The 20,796-nt window shown below is 33.1% G+C and overlaps 3 protein-coding genes and 1 long non-coding RNA gene across 4 annotated transcripts; 3 read left to right on the top strand and 1 right to left on the bottom strand.

Annotated features, from left to right (window-relative positions):
* Positions 1 to 5,517: 5,517 nt before the first annotated feature.
* LOC135143592 (protein FAM210B, mitochondrial-like) lies at positions 5,518 to 6,526 on the top strand. The gene is made up of 6 exons (XM_064075483.1): positions 5,518 to 5,569; positions 5,646 to 5,893; positions 5,980 to 6,057; positions 6,119 to 6,214; positions 6,286 to 6,336; positions 6,387 to 6,526. Exons 2-6 carry the CDS (start codon positions 5,777 to 5,779, stop codon positions 6,450 to 6,452), a joined length of 408 nt encoding a protein of 135 aa, XP_063931553.1. The 5' UTR covers positions 5,518 to 5,569; positions 5,646 to 5,776; the 3' UTR covers positions 6,453 to 6,526.
* A 4,494-nt stretch (positions 6,527 to 11,020) lies between these two features.
* LOC135143591 (uncharacterized) lies at positions 11,021 to 11,483 on the top strand. The gene is made up of 3 exons (XR_010282845.1): positions 11,021 to 11,123; positions 11,184 to 11,275; positions 11,345 to 11,483. It is a non-coding gene; the product is annotated as an uncharacterized LOC135143591 (long non-coding RNA).
* Positions 11,484 to 12,628: 1,145 nt separating this feature from the next.
* LOC135143560 (small ribosomal subunit protein uS12-like) lies at positions 12,629 to 13,425 on the bottom strand. Its single transcript, XM_064075436.1, has 4 exons — positions 13,408 to 13,425; positions 13,043 to 13,202; positions 12,745 to 12,985; positions 12,629 to 12,698 (listed from the first exon to the last, which is right to left on the bottom strand). The coding sequence occupies exons 1-4, from the start codon at positions 13,409 to 13,411 to the stop codon at positions 12,672 to 12,674; spliced, it is 432 nt and encodes a 143-aa protein (XP_063931506.1). The 5' UTR covers positions 13,412 to 13,425; the 3' UTR covers positions 12,629 to 12,671.
* Positions 13,426 to 15,276: 1,851 nt separating this feature from the next.
* Positions 15,277 to 17,361, top strand: LOC135143587 (uncharacterized). The gene is made up of 6 exons (XM_064075482.1): positions 15,277 to 15,661; positions 15,769 to 15,821; positions 15,931 to 15,980; positions 16,044 to 16,103; positions 16,154 to 16,370; positions 17,226 to 17,361. Exons 1-6 carry the CDS (start codon positions 15,301 to 15,303, stop codon positions 17,268 to 17,270), a joined length of 786 nt encoding a protein of 261 aa, XP_063931552.1. The 5' UTR covers positions 15,277 to 15,300; the 3' UTR covers positions 17,271 to 17,361.
* The last annotated feature ends 3,435 nt before the right edge of the window (positions 17,362 to 20,796 follow it).

Genomic DNA, 20,796 nt, shown 5'->3' with positions numbered 1-20,796 from the left:
GTTTAGTATTCAGAGCACACCCAAGGCCTTCAAATATTTAATTAGGAAGTTGCAGCTAAAGAGCAGGATAATATGAATGACTAATAAAACTCATATTTTTTACCATTAATATTAAATGAACTAGAAAATGTAAACGGTCTCTTCGTGCAAATATTCGCCAAAGCGATCTTTATTGACATTAACATGAATACGTCTATTTTTAATGAAATGCCTCTTCTGGCTTACAAAATAATATCTTTGGTAAGTAAAAGTTTTAATGTAGTTTTATTTAACCTCAAGGTACTTCTTTTAATATGTATATTAGAACAACTATATAATTTTTTGCCTTACTTATTTACGTAGAAACTAAAAAATAATCTTACTTATGTCAATTTTTATGCTGCATTAATTTTGTTAATTTATCATAACATTAATCATATTACTATTACCATAGGAGTCGAACTTTTAAAGCCTTTTAATTTAAATGTTGTCTTCTAGGTTTAAAAGACTCTATTTTTATCTTGGTTTCTTTGATTGCGTATTCCAACTTGAAGGGGAATTACATGTTCTAAAGGTTGAAATCACATAACTGCTAGGTGTCTTCATTTATAACTGCCGGGGCCTGGTTATGTTTAATCCTCGAAGGCGTAAAACACTTTAATAACAAAAAATAGAAATAATATGTAGACCCTAATAAAATTTAAAGAAATTAAAGTTGGAAAAAGAATTAACTTAAAACAACATTAAACAAAACTTACGTCTTGCTAAAGATTTACTTACCTTACCAAATTTGTTAGGTAGGTGCACCAAAATTTAAAAAAAAATTATAATGCACTCTCTAAGGCTCAATTAACTCCGATATTATTCAAAACACAATTCATATTTAAAAAAAAATTTTTTATTCTCTCTTGTTTCCATTGGTATATAATAATAATTTTTTAATTTTTTTTATCAAAAACAATACTTAACCTCCCATAGCGCATTAACGGAATCTGTTAACCACCACTTAATTTATTAGCACCTATGCGAATAGCGGTATATTGATTAATTTAAATGGAAAAATACCGACATTTTTCTTTAGTATTTATTATTTAAAAGGGGTTATATAAAACAAACTGCTATTTTTTTTAGAAAATGTATTTATTATCCGAGGACCACAAATTTTTGTTAAATGGTTATGAGCGTCATGGAAGAAAACATCAGCATTGGATTTACGCATTGTGCTAAAGTTGTTCTCTAAGCCAGTGATGCTGGTATATAATAAAATCATTTCCGTCCCCAATCTTGGATCTACACCCTTTTAAAAACATTCATTTATCACTTTTGTTTGCACCTTTGCCTAGCCATAAAAGTCTTCATTTAAAGTTAGCTCACTAAAATATAGCAAGACAAGTGAAGGATGAAATGCCGGTAGGAAAGTAAAATTCAAAAATATATAAGACCACGTTAACGAGCTTGTTAGGGATTTTACTAAGTTTTTGTGGTTTTTATAACTTTTCAGGCTTCATGCTACAGTTCGCTACTTACAATGAAGAATTTTTGCTAGTTTTCCAGTGATTAAGAGTATATACGATTCCACTAAATCCTTCAGTTCCTAAATTTTTAGCTGGGCATGCTGGTAGAAGGTAATTAATAATAACCAAAAAAAGACAGTACTTTACCCATATAATGACTTTACAATAAACAGCTGACTTACCCTGCCCTGCTCAAAATAAGAAATAAAGTGTAAATAAACTTGTTATAACAGGAGTAAGACAGAAACAGCGGCAATTCAAGTCTACATAGAACTCAACACCCAAAAAAACAGATAAAAAAACTGATATCTGAAGATAAATATTCACCTATAACTAAAATAATACACCCTTAAGGCGCAGCAAAAGATAACGTTCATTACATTAAAATTGAAAAAAATGATTATAGGAGTCGGAAAGGATATTATGAGTATTAGATTATTATTATCATAAAAAAATATGTTAATGGGCTCATTAGCTGATCTCGTTAGCTCTTTGTATCAATTCTCCTAGACACGAGTGCTACTACTTAGGGGTTTTAATTTTTTTTTAACCGTAAGCAATGAGATATTATAATACTTTAATAACACCAAAAAAAAAAGTTAAACAAGACATTAACAACGCAACGGAGGTAGCCGTAAGATAGAACGTCACGAGATCACCTCATCTTCAAGACCCGGAAATGAAATGTATGTATTAACTAGAATGGAGCTTTGCACCACTAACCTATATTTATTCAATGCAGGAAGCAGATAAAAAAGAGTAGTTTATAATCTCCAAAGACAAGTCAACTGTTAACCATGGCAGGGTTACAATATAGTCCTGAGAATCTGTGTTTAGTACCTAATTTTGCAGGCACGAGGTCTTATTTTTCGCCAGGATGGGTATATAACAGGCCCCCCAACTATTGGGAGGGCTTCAGGTTATATTATATTCATAATATAGCGCCGGTTGGTTATGTTCTTGACTGTATTGCTTTAACTCTCACTTGTTCTTTATTTATTCTTACAGCTTATTTTTAATAACAGTTGTTTTTTAATATTATCTGCTTATCTATTATTTTTAGTCTCTAGCTTGCCTTATTTATCATTGTTAAAAAGCTTTTGAGTTTTTATTAAGATAATTTTGGTTAATTTTGCACTTTATATCTTCATAATATTCTATAACTTGGGTTATAAAAGGTTTTTTTTTTTCAGTAACTAATCTTCTAATGACAGATCTAACAAATAACCTGAATACTATAACATTCCAAAACAAATGAAACAGGGCGCTTAAGTGACGAAGGGTTATATCCAAAAAAGTTCTATCAGTTATTGAAAAATATATTCACCAGTATAATCAAAAGAAACACTCCGGGTACTTACAACCCTCTTACTACTCAGTAATGTGTGTTATAGTTTGAATCGTAATATTCTACCAAGATGGAAAAGTAACGTAAGGTAGAGATAAATAATAATAAAAAAATAAGAACAAGTAAGATTTAAGTAATATTAAGAAAGGTAATAACAGAAGAAAAGACTTAACAGAAGTAAAGATAATTTATAATATACTGGCCACAAGATGTTAGGAAGAAAGAGGTTAAAAAACAAAAAAACAGAGCTTTAATATTGACGCAAGTTAAATAGGACTAACAATTAAGTGATATATTAGAATATATGAGGACGCGGTTATATACACGGTCATCACAGACCGGAAAGAGAGTCTCTGCGGGTCACTGCATTTAACCGCTGAGCTACGACCACAATTCTCGATCCCGGGATAATGGTTTTACGTATTTAACCTGTTACATTATAATGACGTTTTATAGAATGGAGTAGTATCAGATCCTCTTCATAACGAACTTCTCCTTTTCAGTTACCTATTTATAGTACTTTATAAAAAACTTGTTACTTCTTAGACTGCCAGTCATTTACATATACTTATTTAAAAAATGTTGCGGAGTCTCTAAATATCATAAATGTCATTAGGCAAATATTAGCACAACTTCATATAGTAAAACCTGGCCATTTACTACAAATATACTAACCACGAGGAATGTAACAGGTTAAATACGTAAAACCATCATATTCGGGATCGAGAATTGTGGTCGTAAATCAGCAGTTAAGAGCATCGTTGAGCAAACTCAAGGCCTTGAATTCGATATCCACCGACGTGGCTCTCTTTTCCAGTTTTGATGGTCGCGTCTTTAACCTCAATCTTACAAATTTTTAAACGTTATAAGCATGCTCGCACTAAAACTAAAGACAGTAAGACATTAAAAACTTTCGGATATAACAAGAGTTGTATACTTTATTAATCGACCGAAAATGTGAGATGTCACCGTAGCTCAGTAAGAGCGTTGTCGCGCAACCTCATTTCGAGGGTTCGTTTCCCGTCGCTGCAACTTTCCTATGAACAAATTCTAGTAGAATCACCTTTTAAAGCATCTTTTGTATAGTCGTCTGACCCCTTAAAATATTTTCAAAGTCAAAAATATTGCGTTTTCTTTATCTTTTGGCTTTCCGATCCTCCAAAAAGTGGACGCCTACCTTAAATGGGCAGAACTCAGGCAGTGAAGTTCATGGAGTCTCCAGGACCAAAGAGGGGTCGGGCAAGAGATAAACCCTTAATTTCTGAGCTCGCTTGGGAGCCAACTTCAAGGAGACCTGGGACCTAAACAGGGTCCCCCGCCCTTGGCCTGAGCTACTACAATTTGGTGATAAAGGAGTTCTTAACAACTTATTCGTCATAAGGGTAAGGATGAGTGTTGAGCTCATGTAACTTTATAACGGTTAATCCGCGCCCAACTCAAGGCGTCCTCTTTAGAAGTTGCGGTAATCTCGACAGATTAAGAATCCAATTGGTTATTACTAATAATAGATGATGAACTGAATACAGCGAAACGAAAGTTAAAGTGAAATCATTTAGTAAGGTAAGAAAGGGTGTGATTTAAGACTTGATAGATTGATTTTCTACCCCCTTAAGTAGCGCTTGGCTTAGTAGGATAACTAAGGATATAAACTTTGCTATGAATGAACTTAAGCAGGTAGCACCCTGTAAGCAGTCGATTAAAAATATAAAGGATATATATATTACACCCCTTATATATGATTCGTCTTTTAATTTTCGAGCAGAAAGACAATAATAAGCATGCGTATCCATAACTACTATATAGCCGTAGATGACAGTTTACACTATACAAGTGTGATATCAAATTCGATGAGATAATTTAGGAAAAGTGTGGGTTTAAAACGGTAAGAAATATTGCTTACGTTTCTTCATCCCCTAAACTAATTTCCTAAATGGTTATGAAAGACCGGAAATAAGCTAATATATAGCTTTGTTATAAGTGTGATCTCAATAATTCTATTAAAAAGAAAAGCTTAGACAACAAAATGTGTGCTCACCTGGGTTATGTGCTGGGCAAGTTTAGTTAGAAATAGTGTTAAAATATATTTTACCTTGCACTTATATTAATTTGATGGGTTTGCCCCTTGCTTTCTTCCTAAGCAAGCTATTCGCTTTAGGAACCATACACTCGTTGTAGCAACAAAATTATGTGCTGACCTTAAATAAAAGTGTAAAACCTTGTCCTTTTCTTTGTTACACAAAAAGATTAGGCGACACTGTTTTACAAATCTTTAAATAAAAATAATGATTCCTAGCTCTTAATTATTTACCATATTTTCTACTTTAGTTTGTAGTAATAAGCACTACTATGCATTGAAGCGACGTTTCCACAAGAGCGTATTTAAAGTATTCTTAAAGCCCTTAATTTTAAACAACTTTATAGTAATAAGTGGCAAAGCCGCGCTACCTAAAAATTTTAGGGCTAAAAGCAGCCCATTGTCACATTATGATACTTTGTGCTAATCCCATTGCAGTTTTTCAAAACACTTTTCGTCTGGCAAAAAAACCTTTAACTTCGTACTACCGGCATGTTTTTCCCTACTTAAAGTTTTCCCAAGGAAATATATGTTTATGTAATAATCCTTTTTATCAATCCTTACGCAGAGAATTTTGTCACTCCCGCCTTTATATTTATCCTGGTAAAGAAAAAAAGTGCTTCGAAAATTCTCTTTTTAGTTACTTACAATATGGTATAATCCATTCACTTAACTTCTTTTTAACTCCCCTGACCTATTATCGATGTCTTGATATTTTTTTTAAATAAAGAACATAACAACAATATTCTCAATCGGTATTTACTGAATGCTTTTGCTTCAAAAGTTGAAAAAAGAACGCTTTCCGGAGAAGTCGCAAACTCTGTATCCTCTAATAGTTTGAGTTCTAAAATTAAAGCTTTAATGAAGCACTATGGGTTTCTAGCTATTGGAACCTATATAATACTCGACATTATTTCCTTGACCGGCTTTTACGTGCTTGTAAAATCAGGTGTTGATGTGGAGGGACTTTTAGAATCAGTGCGTAAAAAAGAAAAACTATATATACTAAAGCATATTGGATATTTAAAAAATTCTTTGGTTGTATTTTATTTCTAACACGGTAGAAAGGAATTCACGTTAAAGAAATTTCTTGGCTTCCTGAAGGTAGTAGCACATTCGTGATAGCACTTACCGCCCACAAGGTAGGAGTTTACATATTCTTATATCTGTTTTTTTATAAAGAAATTAATATTCCGTATATAGTTATTTTCCCCTCTAAGAATTTTCTTGTCTCTTGCTATTATACCGTCCGTAGCCAAAATATTTCAAAAGCTGGGCTTAATAAAGCTGGCACCAAAAGTTTATTTTTTATTTTTAAGTCTACTTTTTTTAATACTAAAATATTTGTTCACCCCTTCTATTACTTTCAGCCCACCTTAAGGGAAGTTCGAGAAAATGTTAAGAAAAAACTCTCTGCTAATGTTTGGTCTTGCTTTTGTTTGGTGTTCTTTATTAAGTATATACTTTTTAGAGCCTACGGGCCAAAGAATTATACCTGAAAAGATGGAAAAAACATCGTCGTGGGAAACATCTATAATTTAGATGTGATTTTACCTAAAAAAAGTTACTTCTTTGCCAACCCTATTCAATAATAAAATAACAGTTAATAGATGCTCGTTATTTCTTATGACTATCACGTTGAGAGTTGTCAGTTTTTTTGCATACAGCTTTTGTAATTTACTGATGTTGATCATTTAATTTTTTTAAAAAAATTATTTATGTTGTGCACTATTAGACTGTCAAAAAAGCTTTTTGCTGAGCCTTAGCGTACACGGTTTTTTTAAATCCCCAGTTAGTTTTAGTATGAGCGGTATTAACTGTGTGTAGAGAAGCGGGACATAACCTCACTGGGCGGAAACAATAGTTCTTTACAATCAAGTACTGATAAAAATTGGTTCACTTTAAGAGATAGGATTTACTTGTACTTTCTATATTTTCCCAGCATCTACTATAGGAAAATTATATATAACATATGACTTTGCTCGTCGTAGTTACCGACTTTTCTAAGTGTACCAAAATCTAAGTAATATTTGTGTATTTTCGCTTTAACTTCAAGTCAGCAAAGGCTTTCCACGACCGTAGCACACCTTTCTTAAATTCCCAGTGCTTGTTAAACTGTTAACCTTTTTCTTCTCCAAAATACTTATTAGGGGAGTTGACGATGACTAAGCTTTTAGGTTTTTACTTTTTGTCGACTGCAACTACAACCGATTTCAATTGGCGCTGTAACCTTTTACAACCTGAGCCCCTTGCGTTACCCTCTCATTACACTGTTTAGCAGTCGCAGCCTTCACATTCTCTGCCTTTTATACTGAACCTTTAAAAATCAGAATTGCCCTTTTAAAATTGGTATATGAGTATAGCGCTTATTATACAGATCCAGATTCAGACCCAATCCATCTGAATAACTATCTTCCCTCAGGCTTTAAAGTTAAAAAGTCTACTTCGCAATGCGAAGAACTAGGGGTGGCCTTGAGTCTTTTAAAATAAAACCTTTGGTAATCAAAAATATGTTTTATTAACTAGATAATTACTAAAAACCACTTTTGGAAAACTAATTGCTATAAGGTAACGTTTTAGAAGATTAGCTCTAGCTCTGTGAAATAAAATCTATAACTGCAATGCTACCAATTTTTTACGAAACAGATCAAATTAGACCTACGGACTGGAGACTACAGCCAACAAAAAACGAAAAAGGCACGGACGCGCGAGAAGAGCGACTGACTTCACTCTTTTTATTTTTCCAAAAATTTGGTCGGTAATATGAAGTCGAGCGCAGGTTATCAGGGTTTATAAGGACAAGGTTATACACGCAACTTTCGAAAACGAAAAAGGAGGGTTGTGTCGGTATAACTCGAACCCACGACCTTGAGTATGTCCGTTAATGCTCTTAAACGCTGAGCAACGACGAGAACTCCCGATCCCGAAGGCTTCCGTAGTTAAGCTGTTACAGAGAGCTCAGTCCTGATCTGTTGGTAGTGGTGCCCTTATCGCTCCGAGGGGGCCTCATAACTGCTCCGAAGGACTATGGAGAAGCGTAGGTGTATACCAAACCGCACTCCTTTCATTAGGTCTAAGGTGGTGGAAAACCTCTAAATACCACCATCAAGTGAGATGCCACGAGTAACTAGACTCAAGGGCCTCCTAGGGACCGACCAGTCTTCCTTTATTTCTGTTTTATAAGAAAAATGTACATCCATATGTTTTGTAGACTATGTTTACTCTCACGATAGCGCGGTTCTTAAAAAATTTGAGCTTAAGATACTATTTGGCGTATATAACCTCCAGCTAGGGAAAAGTAAATAGTTTGTTCTATTTAAGTAGAACTTTAAAAAGATGAAACCTTGTAGGTTTTTACCTTGGATAATTTCATTTCTATATATATATATATGTGTATTTAAACTGTATTTTCCTTCTCGAAGGGTTGGGGGTTTATTGCCCTCCAGGATTACTCTCTCAAAGGAATATTATGACCATCCCTAGGGACCGGAGAGGAGACTAGGCCATTTAACCTAGTGTGAAAAAAAAACAAGAAAGGTTACCACCAAAAGAGACGACTATTACTACAAAACATCAGCCAAACCTTCTTAACTAAACGCTCCCATCTATAGGGGGAAGCTTAATATATACACTATCGCTCACGGAAGAATGAACAACTGTAAAAGTTGATAAAAGATGTATTTCTTGGTGCAATTTAATCAAGCCAGATAAAATATTACTTGTAGCGAATTCCCTAGTAAACAGTTATACATATTACAGCAAAATCGTATTTACAAGACTACGTACAATAGCAAAAAATAAAATTTTAGTCGCCTTAAAAAATCCCCCCATGCATGCAATAATTGCGCGCATTAATCTCGGCATCCTTTCTACCAATTTTTTCAACGTTTCCTGCTGGATACCAAATTTCCGTTGATGTCACATTTTTCCTGAAATTCCTATCTAGTTCATCCCATTATTTTTCGATTGAATTAAAGTCCGGACTTTAGGTCACGCCATTATTTGGATGGTGCCTTCCTCTTTATTTGCTTGCCAAGAACGTTTTGCTCGCCCGAGTGATGTGTTTAGGGCCCTGTCCTGCGTTAAGGTAAAACTGTTACCGATTAATCGCACTCGCCGGGGCACCGCACTGGTTACCAAGTTTTGAAGATAATTTTCTTGCACAGCATGATCCCAGAAAATTTTGAGAAATCTCTGACGCTGGCAAACAACCTCGAACTAACACGGAGTCACCAATGTGCTTTTCTGTTGGAACTACGCATGACCGGTGATTTTTCCCGCCTTGTTCCTGTTGAAGCTCGCGTTTTGCCATAAGTCTTGGCATAATAAATCTACGGCTTTTTAAGTAGCGTCATTGTGTCGAGCACGTTATTATGAGCAACCCAATCTTTAATTTGACATTGTATTTCATTCCTTTCTTATGCTATTTATAATTTTTCGCTTTTCAGTCATCTTGACCAAAACATGATACCTACTAGCCAATTATCTGGTGCCGGTTTAAATCTGTGCTGGGCATACATAGAGTTATCCCCGCCAAGTCTATAAACTTGAACATGGTATAAGAAGGCTCTGAGGTCTCTAATGATGTATTTATATAGCTTGTATTTTATTTTTAAGGTACTTTTAAAAAAACTGACCCGCTTCGACCTTCCTACACTGTACTTTAATCGTTCTTTCGGATCTAGCCCTAATTGATTCAATTATTCACAAAAATCGCAACTTGAGAATCCTTTCATGTCGTCTCGAAACCTGGCTAAATGGCCCATTTGTCTGCATTTATAATAGTTTACCATGGGTTTTTAAATAAGATGCATCTTTCAAATGCTAAAGTATCCAGTTAGATAACTTCGCTAACCTCGACATTAACATTTAGGCTTATTGGAACCTCAAGTGCTATCTTTCTAAACTACTCTTTCTCAGATCCCGGAATAACTTTCGAGCTTTTGTTAACAATAAATGGAATTTGGCGTTAATTAACATTCTCCTAGGGCGGTGCCTTATAATAGCACATATCTCTATAAGAAAACGTCTCTAACTCTTTATTCGGCTTATGTTCCGTGGAAAAATTCACCTGATAATACAACAGAGAAAGCTTCTTTTTCCCTTCTCAAACTCTTAGAAGAAAGCACTCTTTATGGTTCTGCTAGTCGCAAATTCTCTCTCTCGCCTCTACTCGACCAAGGCAGCCGCGATGAGGCCCTTGGCATAGTGTAAAAATAAGAGATTGACAAATTTATAATAGTTTAAGAAAGAGCGCCAATATTTAAGTACTTAAGTAATCCACCGTTTTTCTCACATCGACTGGATCAGATTCATTCGTATCTTTAGTGCGCACAAATACTTTTCTTAAAGTAATTGTTGTTGACAAAAATTCTATGCCTATGTGGTGTTTTATTTTCTAATTTTTCTAAACAACTTACGTGTTTTTTAACAGAAACTCACCATTTTCAGGTCTTCTAAATCCAACTTTGATCATATGCGCACATTTTTAGGAGAACAAACGCACCGCTTTGCCTACTAGCAACTTTATTAGTATTTAGCATGTGCAACTACCAAACTATTACTTAGTGCTGTACTACTCCCCCTTTGCACCATTTTAAAATGCTATTACTGCATAGTCAGTAAAGTTCAATGGCGTTAACATGTTTTACGAAGTATATCCACTTGTTAACCACAGAGTTTCTTTACGCAAAATAAAACTGTAATTCTTATTTACGGTTATTTGACTCTTTTATTATGTAGGTTCCAGAACTAGGATATTGTGTATAATAAATTATAAAGTTATGTTAATTAAATGCTTTGCATTTAAATACGCTTGGAGCACAGCACCCTCAAACTTTAGAAATGGTGGTGTGGCGCCTTCTAAGGTTCAACGCTCACGAGTATGTACACTCAAATCAACGGAAGATTAAGACAGTGAGGGTAGCTGCCCTCATGTATTTAAAAGCTTTGGACACTTCTGAGTCACTGCAGTTGGTTCTGCGTAACAAGCTGGTTTTTGGTATTATGTAGGAGTACACATGCATGGAAAATTCGTGAAAAAGAAATGTTTTTACCTTGTAACTATAACAGCGACGGGGTTAATAGCGGGGTTCATATACACCACTTCTCTGTGGTATGGATTCTAGTATTACTCGGAATAAACCTTATAGAATTTTACTCGGTAAAAGTTTTAAAGATAAAGCCTTCAGCTACTGCAGTTTCCACTGTAATCTTTTTATTAGTTTTTCTATATGGGCTACATCGGTATAAATATTTAATTATTTAGTTGATTTTAAGCCTGCCTCAATCATTCTTGAAAAATCTTCAACCGTAAAAATAAGAGAAAAGAGTGTCACGGTAGAAATTCCAAACTCTCAGGTTTAACTCTTTTTATTTTAACTTTACCTGTTCGAACTAAATTCTCCTTAAATATTATTTGACCTATAGCAAGGCGCCGTCGGAACAAGTATATATTCGGGGAACCTTTCTAATTCCGAAAAAGATTGTGTTTTAATATTTGACCCTGTTAAACAAATATTTACTTTAGAAAGATCACTTTCCAAATTTTTTTTAAAACATAAAAGACACCGAGAAGGTGATACACACTGTTCTATTGTTTAATTCTTTATTAGCTTCTGCCCTTGAGGTAGATGTCGAGAGTAAGTTAGTATCTTATGGTGATTCCCCCTTGAACATCGTAAAGGCCGCTGGAGGGGGCAGGTTTTGGATTTTTTATAATAAATACGAAAGTCCATTACTTTACTATTATACTTTTTAATAGTAAAATATCTGTCTTAATAGCTTTAGGTTGTTGACCACTTTTTCCCTGGACTTTTCCGTTTTTTTTTATAAATACTCTTTTTTTTAATTTTTGTACAGGACGAGCGGATCTTATCTAAGTACGCCCCAAAAACCGTTAAAGAGAACAATAGAAGTTAAAAAGTCGTCAGAAGGGGCTAAGCGTTCTCGTGTTGCTATGAAGCGAAAGGAGGGTCACCACTTTTCCAATTTTTGTTTAAATTTTCTAACGACCTGCGAGTAGATTTAATTAATCCTTCTGAACTTAGTAAAAGCAAAGTCGCTTTGTTTAAAGAGAAAAATCTTGAAGGCCAGCCCAAAGATGACGAGGATAATTTCGATTTATCTTCTTCTGATAATCTTTCTTGGTCGGGGGAAGAACCGGAACAGCCCGACGCCCACAATCTAGTCAAGAAAGTAAATCTTACACGAGATGCATTATTTTTTTTAAAACTTAACTTCACTTTATAATAGGAAGTTACTCAACAAATAACATCTGAAGCTGGCGAATCGGATGGATGTAATTGATGCTTTACTTAATATAAATTTACTTTTAATGGATTATCATAGCTCTGGACTCGGACCTGAACTTGAGTGACAGCGACTAACCACATAGTCTGGGGGCTGCTTATTTTCATCTATACAAATTACACCCTTTATATGATAAAGACGCCAAAGTTATTAAGCTGAATATTATAGGAAAAAATTCCATACAAAACAGAATTCTCCACAAATAAAATATTATTAAACTAATTTTTACCCTTAAAAACTTTTTATCTATTTTATGTAAACACTAAACTAAAATTAAAAAATATACAAAAAGGAAAATTTTGTAAGATATAAAATTCTAGCCAGGTTAAATTATAAATAACAAAGTCATAATACGTTATCACCTGCGCAAAGTCTAAAAGTTATATTTAAAATTGAAAGTCCTCTGAAATAAGTGTTTATTATTTATGATTTATAAAGAAAGCTCTTAGTTCCGAGGTTTTTCTTTCTTTCCCTAAAAAAAAATTATTAAAAAAAAAAATAAATTTGTAAAGGTATACCAGGTATAGCGCTTTTAAGGAGACTCCAGCCACTTTAACGACCTTAAAACGTACGCCAGGAAGATCACCCACAGCGTGACCAGAACGCCCGAAACCCGCGACTAACACGTTATCGTTATCATCCAGATACTCTAAGCAACCGTCGTTAGGCACAAAGGCAGTGATTTTCTTTCCATTTTTGATCAGGTGGACTCGGACGCATTTCCTGATTGCTGAATTGGGCTGCTTAGCCTCAACTCCTCTGAAGTATTAAATAAATACGTAAACTGAAGAAATAAGTACATATAAAATATACAACATTTTGTCTACAACTATGCCTTTGGCATGGGAAGCACCATCAAATGGGTTGGCTTTTAAAGTCGATAACTGATTTCTTTTTTTATAGTCCTTATCATGCCAACGATTTTTACGACGAATATTTTTTAACTTACGGCCTGTTCGAATACCTCTGGGTTTACCTTTAAAATAAGTAAAGTAAAACTAACTGTATACAGGACAACTGTAAAATTAAAGGTGTTATAGTATGAAAACTATAATCTCTACGAATAAAAATAAAAATTAAACGAATTTAATCATATTTAATATAAAATAAGCATTGATAACTAACTTTTAGAAAAATACAGGTATAAAATTATAATAAATTTAAGGTAAGAAAGCTCAAACCCATCGCTGCGAGAGGAAGGTGAGGCACAAAGTAACCGAAAAGGTCTCCCCTAACGAAAGTCGTTATATTACGAGAATACACGTGTAATAATCTCAACTTTAAAAGGCTTGACCCGCATACAAGCTATTGTTAACTAGCTAGAAATATTTCTTTGTCTTGAACCTATTGATATTAGGCTCTAATGCCATCAAAGGAATTTTATTAAGGTTATTGAAGGTAGTGATTAAGCCATTTAACTTGATCTTAAAGTCATTTAAATGGCCATTGCACCATCAAAGACGGCCCAGCCCACCTACCCCCCAGCATCTGTCACCCGATCATTCCACTTCGGCAAACGGCAAACGGCAAAATTCCCGAGACCGTGTGCTGCGCCTACTGCTTGCGCTTTTATAGAGTGAATAGTTGTGTGTATTAAGGTTTTAAATTTTGAATGACAGCTACTTTACGATGCATCTGCTATTAAATCTCGTTGAATAAACAATTCGTGGCATAACGGTCAAAGAGCTCAGACGAAAAAATTTGAAATCGCCTCCGACACGGTATTACGCACAACCTGCGTAACTGAGACATCTACAATCCCTCTAGTCGTTATAATGCGGTTGTAGTTTTGCTTTCGTGTGGGCACTGTGTCATCTGTTTGCGCTATATATACTAGCTATCACAAGCTGGGAGTCAGACCACGCACATCGCACATTATGCCGATGACACAGCAATCTACGCAACTGCATAAGCTGCGTTATCTTGAGACACTCCAAGCTTATGGCGAAATGGGGCATGAAAACCAACACTGCAAGGACTTAGGTCAGCGAAAAAATTGATACTCTCATTAATAATTGGTTGCGGAGGCGACACCACGGCGTTATTGTGATGGCGGCAACGTACTTAACCGCCATTGTGCGCAAAGAGAGTGACGTTCTTGCGCAACAAGCTCCGTTATTCTGTATGATTGTACGACCTTACACAGCTTATGCTTCCCTGCTAGTATGCGCCTTGAATTGACCAACTCCGCCAGTGTAGCGTAATGAATTCTGCGGTAGTAGTCCAATGAGTTATTATTGAAGTCAATATCCATTGCTCCGTGAAGAGTTGTGGTCGAAGCTCGGTGGTTCATTTCCCAACGACACGACTTACTTTTTAGGCCTCTGATAGTTGCGTATTTAATCTCGTCCTCAAATTCTATTAGAGGTATCCAGCACAACCATTTAGGGCAAAACATAACTGTTTTTTAGATGCCTACCCGGGGAGGGTCCTTGGGCCTGCTTGGAGAGTTTCCCTTGACCTTAACTGGCCTTAATGGCCTGGAAGCACAAACTCTACTGCAAAAGGTAAAATAAATTATAAGAGCCGAACTAATTTTCTTCTCATAATGCAAAAAAATAGAAGTTAAAAAAATTTGTTCGGTGAAATATCAGCTGATGAAAACCACATTTTAAACCTACGAAAAAAAATATAGTAGGCATATATATTTTTTACTACCCTTTTCCTTTTAGATTAGAGTAATTCCATTTTTGCTCTGTTAATATATATATAGTTTTAAACTATCACGGCTTAAAAAAAAAATTGCAACTCTTTTAAACAAAAGTAGAACCAAAAGTACCTAAACTAACAATCTTTGATACTTTGGTTTACTTAGAAGAGAAATTCTTGTTCTCCTGCATTTATTATGATAAAAGGATAGCGCTTCTTAACTTTTTATAATTAAGCATTAGTTGATTTTAATAACACCATTAATGTAAAGTCCCATTTTACAGTAAACAGCAGCGTTAAGGATACGGAAAGTGTTATTATCGCACGTGCTAATAACGTTATGCCTCAAAGTAGCCAAGCACAGATTTTTTGTTCCACTGAGGCTTTGGGTTTCGAGTTTAACATTTGTTTTTGCTTTTTATAAGATGGGAGAACCGAAAAAAGAAAGAATAAGCTCAAGGTCTGAAGAAGCACAACCTGTTAAAAGGAATACTGGTGACAAAGAGGATTCTCGTTATTCTAAAGCTGATAAAGAGTTAAGAGAAAGTAAACACAGAAAAGAAGAAAAACCCAAATTCTCTAAGGATGAGAAACACGGCGGTGCTACCCACGATGAAAAGCGTTCTTCCAAAGTCAAGGAAGATAAAACATCTAGGCAAGATTCAAAAGCACATAACGTTAAGGAGAGTGTGAAACGCGCAGATGATAGTAACACAGTAAATGAGATAATAAACGAAATAAAAGTGCTTGACACTACTGAAACAGGAGCGTTGCCCACAGAAGAAAGTTAGTTGTAGAGATTTTTTAACTGAAATTTAACTTCCTTTTTTTTTTTTTTTTTTTTTTGTAAACGCCGTTTAATCTCATTCTTTTGTGACTTACACCATATACAGTTCAGAAGATGGACAGATCTAAGGCGCCAAGCTTACGTGTTAATAGAGATGAAGTACTTTTTATTTTTTAACGGGAACCACATTCTTTATACCTAAATTTTTCTTTAGTTTATTTATCATATTTTTTTTGTTACACTTTATTAATAAATTTTTATTTAAAAGACATGTCCTTTTCTTCTTAGAGTATTTCCGAAGTATAATAACCATCACAGGTGTGTTATTTTATTTTACTTTGAAAATTTTTTTAATTAAATAATTTTTTAAAAAAAAAATAGAATCGAGTCATATCAGCATGGAAAAGTCCCGGAAGATTTAGAATTGAACATGCATACTTGGTGCGTTTGCATTAAGGTTTAAATAACCTTTTTCATAACTTTAAACGTAGGATGGACGCGTCACTTAAAGAACTTGGAACTCTAATTAAATCCATTGAACCTGAATCTCGTAGGAAGCATACTAGAATTAACTTTTCTTGCGTGTATCCCACGGCCAGAGGGCACATGATGATGAAAGAAATTGGCACTATTATAGTCGGCCGGCGAACTCCCGACGATAATCTGAAGCTTTTGGAGACTCGCTTTAGAATCGGCGACTATCTTGACGTATATTTACGTTTTGTTTTATCATGCTATTAATTATATTAAAGAGATTTTTTAAATTTTGCTTAAAAGTAAGGGTTATGGCTTTACGTCATAGCGGTGTGATTGTGGAATTTTAATTTTATTTATTAAAGTTTAGATACTATATATATTATATATATGTATATTAATCTTTTCTTAAATATCTACTCACTAAATAAATTTTTCACCTATATTTTTGTATTCTTTTTTAAAAATCTATTTTTAGTTTGCTTGTTAGTTTTTAGCTTGAAATTTAAAAACTTTGATTTTGTAATTCATTTTATTATCATAAGATTAATTTAAAAGAATCCTGTTGTCTTCAAAAGTTATAAGTTTATACTACGAAAGAATATTCATTTATTTAGTTCTTATTTAATTTCGAATAAATATGTTTTTCAATTTATAAAAGTAATTTAGATCAATTTAAATTGTTATAGTTCATAATATTTACTTTGTAGTTATAATTTATTATAAATTCATAATTATTGGATTGCTTTTATCAGTAATACTTTATTTTTTTATATTTTTAAAATTTATATATTATTTCATAATTTTTTAAATATAATGTTTTTATTATTTTTTACTTTAAAATATAATATATGTTAACAATTAGCCTGAATTTCGTTTTTTTGATTTATGATATTCTAAATTTTTTATAAAGGAATTCAAGTTATAGATTAATATTACAATTGCCTTTTAGTTTATTACTAAATTATAAATGTTTTGTGTTGCTTTTATTTTCTGTACCAACTTATAGTTTACTATTTATTTGTTATAGATTGACTATCTTTACTGCAATTTAATTTGAAATACAATAATTTTTTTATTTATTTTTAGGTTTGCATTGAAACTCCGCAGTTGCAATCTCGTTATCTCTACTAATTACAGCACAACGGAGATTATTTTTTATTATTTTTTAAAATGATTATAAAAATAATACTTTTATTAATAAAAGTTTTATTTGCATGGGGAACTTGCAACTTATATTATTTTATTTTTGAATTAATTAAACTTTTTTTACGTTGTTTTAAATTTTGTATTAAGTATAATTAACTTTTTTAAGTTTTTAATTAAAAACTATTTTAATTTTTACTAAAGATTAAGATTGAGTTCTTTTATCGAATTTAAATGTCTGGTTGTGCCCATAATTCTCTGTTTGAAATTTATAGATTTTTGGTTGAAGCGTTTTTTTTTATAGTTGTGTTAGTCATCACCGCTAGAATTGATCTTATTATGAAACTTATATAATTTTAAAGAGTTAATTTGTAGGAAAACATTTAAGTCTTGCTATGAAAAGTCTGTTAAAGGCCCTTCATTTTTGCTAATTTAGTAACAATTGTTTGGTTTATAATAAAAGAAAGTAAATTATTATTAAGCAGATACTTATCTAGAAGGAAAGCTTGTAACATTTAGGAGTTATGGCTTTTTATATTTAATTTAAGCGGAATTTTATCTTTTACTATAACTTTTTAATGTAATTATATAACCGTCGGAGTTACATTATATGATAATTAGAAAAATTAGAATATAATTTTTTCTAGTTGCATAAATTTATTTTTTTTGTCTTGGTACATGTCTTAAGAGAAACTACGGGGGAAGACCAATCATTCAAGATCTGAAAAAATATTATATAATTCTTGCTAGTCATGCTTTTTCACCGCCCACCTACCAAGTTTAAGAAAACGTTTTTGTTTTTTTTAATCTTTCGTAATTAAATTTTTCCGGCGCTCATAGTGTAATTCGTTTGAAGTCTAAAGAGAAATTACTAAAACTTCAGGGGAGACTGTAATGAATAAGACGGCTGGGAGGAGTTTTATGTAAAGCTATAACAGTAAATTAGGAATTCAGGTATATGCAAGTGAGATTTTAATTAACTAATTACAACGAAGGAAAGGAGGTCGTTGACTAGAGAAATGTGGTTTGCTGAGCAAATAAGTTAATAAAGAAATTCATTTACTTTTTGTTTGTTACCGATTATCACGTTGAAAGTCTTTAAATTTTTGTTCTTAACTCTACATTTTTTTCCTTTGATTTAAAGCTTAGCATACTATAATTAAATATCGCTCTATGTTAACAAAAGTTCTTAAAACTTTATTTTAGCTTAACTCGTTTTTTTTTTATAAACAATAATAATTTAACATGTTATGTTTTTATCTCTCAAACACTACGTAATTCTGTCAATAAAACGGCTTTCATTAAATTAATTCACTATTTGCATGAATATACATATGTATAGCAATTTATAATTGTCGGAAATATTTATAATAATGCCCTTTTTATTTTAAAGTAAAAGTTTGTGAGCGGGGAGGAAGGAAGGATGTATGTGCTAAATCAAATTGATGGCAGGAACAAGTAATTATCTTCTCTGCTTCCTTAAAAGTGAGAATTTTAATAACCTGATTTGTAACTATTGCTCCCCAGCATGATTTTAAGTTTTTGTTTTGCATTCGTTAGTCATTTTGTTTGCCTAAAAAGAGTCTTAGGGTAGCATAAAGTTGCTCAGCGTAGTTAATAGAAGGTAAAACCATTTTGTAGGTTAGAACAGGATGATATTTATGGGCTCTGTGGAACCCAGCGCTCTGGAAGCAAACCAATTTAGCTCTGCTCCTTAAATAAAAAGTTTTATTAATATAAGCAATATACACAGTGTTTATTGTGCACACTATAAGTACTATTGGTGACTGACTGTATAGAGCTGAAAGCTTTTTCCCTTGGAGTCATGTAGCACCTTATCCAAACCAATACCTTTTCATTAATAATTTATAAAAGGTAATTTTTAGTGCCTGATCGGGTCAAAAAACAGAGCGCTTACGAGTTTTTAACTGGATAATAGCAAACAAATTAGTTTAAAGCCTGTATCTAAGCAATTTCATATATACAATCATTAACCTTCACTTTTAACCCCTATTAATAATACAACAAAGAGAAATCACAAAAAATTCAAAGACGGTTGCGCCGATGTCGATAGCATGGGTCATCTTGTGGTTTTGTAACTGAGCTCTTCTGTAATTGCTTTATAAAACGATAGCCAAGACGCTCAACTTAAAGATCTTGATTAAGGCGCCATTTCGAACCACGGCGCACCCGTCATGAGGTGTAATAGCATGCTTTGTCTTAGCTGATACGAAATATATATTGCCGGTAAGTTATAGGTTCAGGCAGCAAACATTACTGTCATAATTAACCTGAACACAACTCATACAAACGAAGCTTGTTGTAGAATAAAAGTATATTTTCCCCACTAAGAAAAATATAGAGTTTGACTCTTTTTACAGCCAGTACTTATGGTAGTGCCATTATAGGAATAACCTTACCGTCACAGTTTAAGTTGGTAAAAACATTAAGCGCTTTAGTCTAAACAATGACCGTCTTACATTAACTTTGTAAATAAATTATGTTCTATTTTTATTAAGTTCTGCTATTAAACAAAGGTTAAGCACCCTATAGTTATTATTAACTAACACAATTATATCATGTAGTTATTATTAGGTAAAGCTTTGCGAAAATCTAAAGTAGGCGGTACTTCCAATAATTTTGTATCAAATGCAGTAACTTAAACTGCTATCTAGCCTACCTGGAGTCAAATTTTTTAATTAGTTAGTAAAAGGGGTAAAAGGGTGTTACATACTTTTTAATAACAGCGAAACACTAAGTCTTAAAAACTGATTTGCTTTCTTAAGTATATATCGCTTTAGTTAGCCCCGGTTTTGCAATGTTCTTGTTGAATAAATCTTTGCCAATACTCAAGGAGACTGCAAAATTAATTTAGCGCTTTGCTATTAATTTTTTTATATTGCACTGGGGCACGATACAGCCGGTACGAGTATAATAACTCAAACTGCTTAATTTACCAAGACAGACTCTACAGAACACTATTTTGCAAAGTAGGTCGAAAGTGAGTAAACTCTCACTAACTTTATAGATAAAATATGAAAGATTTTTAATAATACTACACTACTAATTATTATTATAACATTGTTATTGAGTTATAATTGCTATTATTTGCTGCTTTATTGTTATCTCACCATTACTGTATCATTAATAAAAATATATTCAATTATATATTACTAGTACTGTCACTAATTAATACAATTACTATTCTGTTTACCATTATTGTCAGCATTTAATGTTATAATCTAGCATAGAAAGGTGTTTCAGTCATCTATGTTTAGTACTGGGGAAGGCAATACAGTTCAGGCTTTATGCTATCTTCTGGGAATCTTAAAAGTTTTTTTAAATTAATTTGTACCAAGTCACCCTAAGCTTCGCTCTAAACAAAACATTTAAGTCCGCTTTACAAACTTAACATCGATAATAACAAATTTTAAGTTGTAATACTTGTAAATCATCTAATGAGACTTTTAAATTACACTTAAAGTAAAAGAGGAGACGGAGGGGAAGTAGAAGT

Source organism: Zophobas morio, unplaced genomic scaffold (genome assembly GCF_036711695.1).
Source record: "Zophobas morio isolate AGI-343-1 ecotype UQ-CSIRO unplaced genomic scaffold, CSIRO_AGI_Zmor_V1 ptg000064l, whole genome shotgun sequence".
NCBI lineage: Eukaryota > Metazoa > Arthropoda > Insecta > Coleoptera > Tenebrionidae > Zophobas > Zophobas morio.
This window is presented reverse-complemented; position numbering and strand designations above follow the sequence as displayed.

Excerpts from the sequence above, each read along its gene's own strand:
- LOC135143592 (XM_064075483.1), top strand. The coding sequence starts at position 5,777 with ATGAAGCACTATGGGTTTCTAGCTATTGGAACCTATATAATACTCGAC. Across the intron at positions 5,894-5,979 it reads TGGAGGGACTTTTAGAATCA|AAAGGAATTCACGTTAAAGA; the intron begins GTGCGTAAAAAA and ends CTAACACGGTAG. Across the intron at positions 6,337-6,386 it reads AGAAAAAACTCTCTGCTAAT|AGCCTACGGGCCAAAGAATT; the intron begins GTTTGGTCTTGC and ends TATACTTTTTAG.
- LOC135143560 (XM_064075436.1), bottom strand. Across the intron at positions 12,986-13,042 it reads GGCATAGTTGTAGACAAAAT|AGGAGTTGAGGCTAAGCAGC; the intron begins GTTGTATATTTT and ends TTAATACTTCAG. Across the intron at positions 12,699-12,744 it reads CCTTAAAAGCGCTATACCTG|GGAAAGAAAGAAAAACCTCG; the intron begins GTATACCTTTAC and ends ATTTTTTTTTAG.
- LOC135143587 (XM_064075482.1), top strand. The coding sequence starts at position 15,301 with ATGGGAGAACCGAAAAAAGAAAGAATAAGCTCAAGGTCTGAAGAAGCA. Across the intron at positions 15,662-15,768 it reads AGCGTTGCCCACAGAAGAAA|TTCAGAAGATGGACAGATCT; the intron begins GTTAGTTGTAGA and ends CACCATATACAG. Across the intron at positions 16,371-17,225 it reads GAATCGGCGACTATCTTGAC|GTTTGCATTGAAACTCCGCA; the intron begins GTATATTTACGT and ends ATTTATTTTTAG.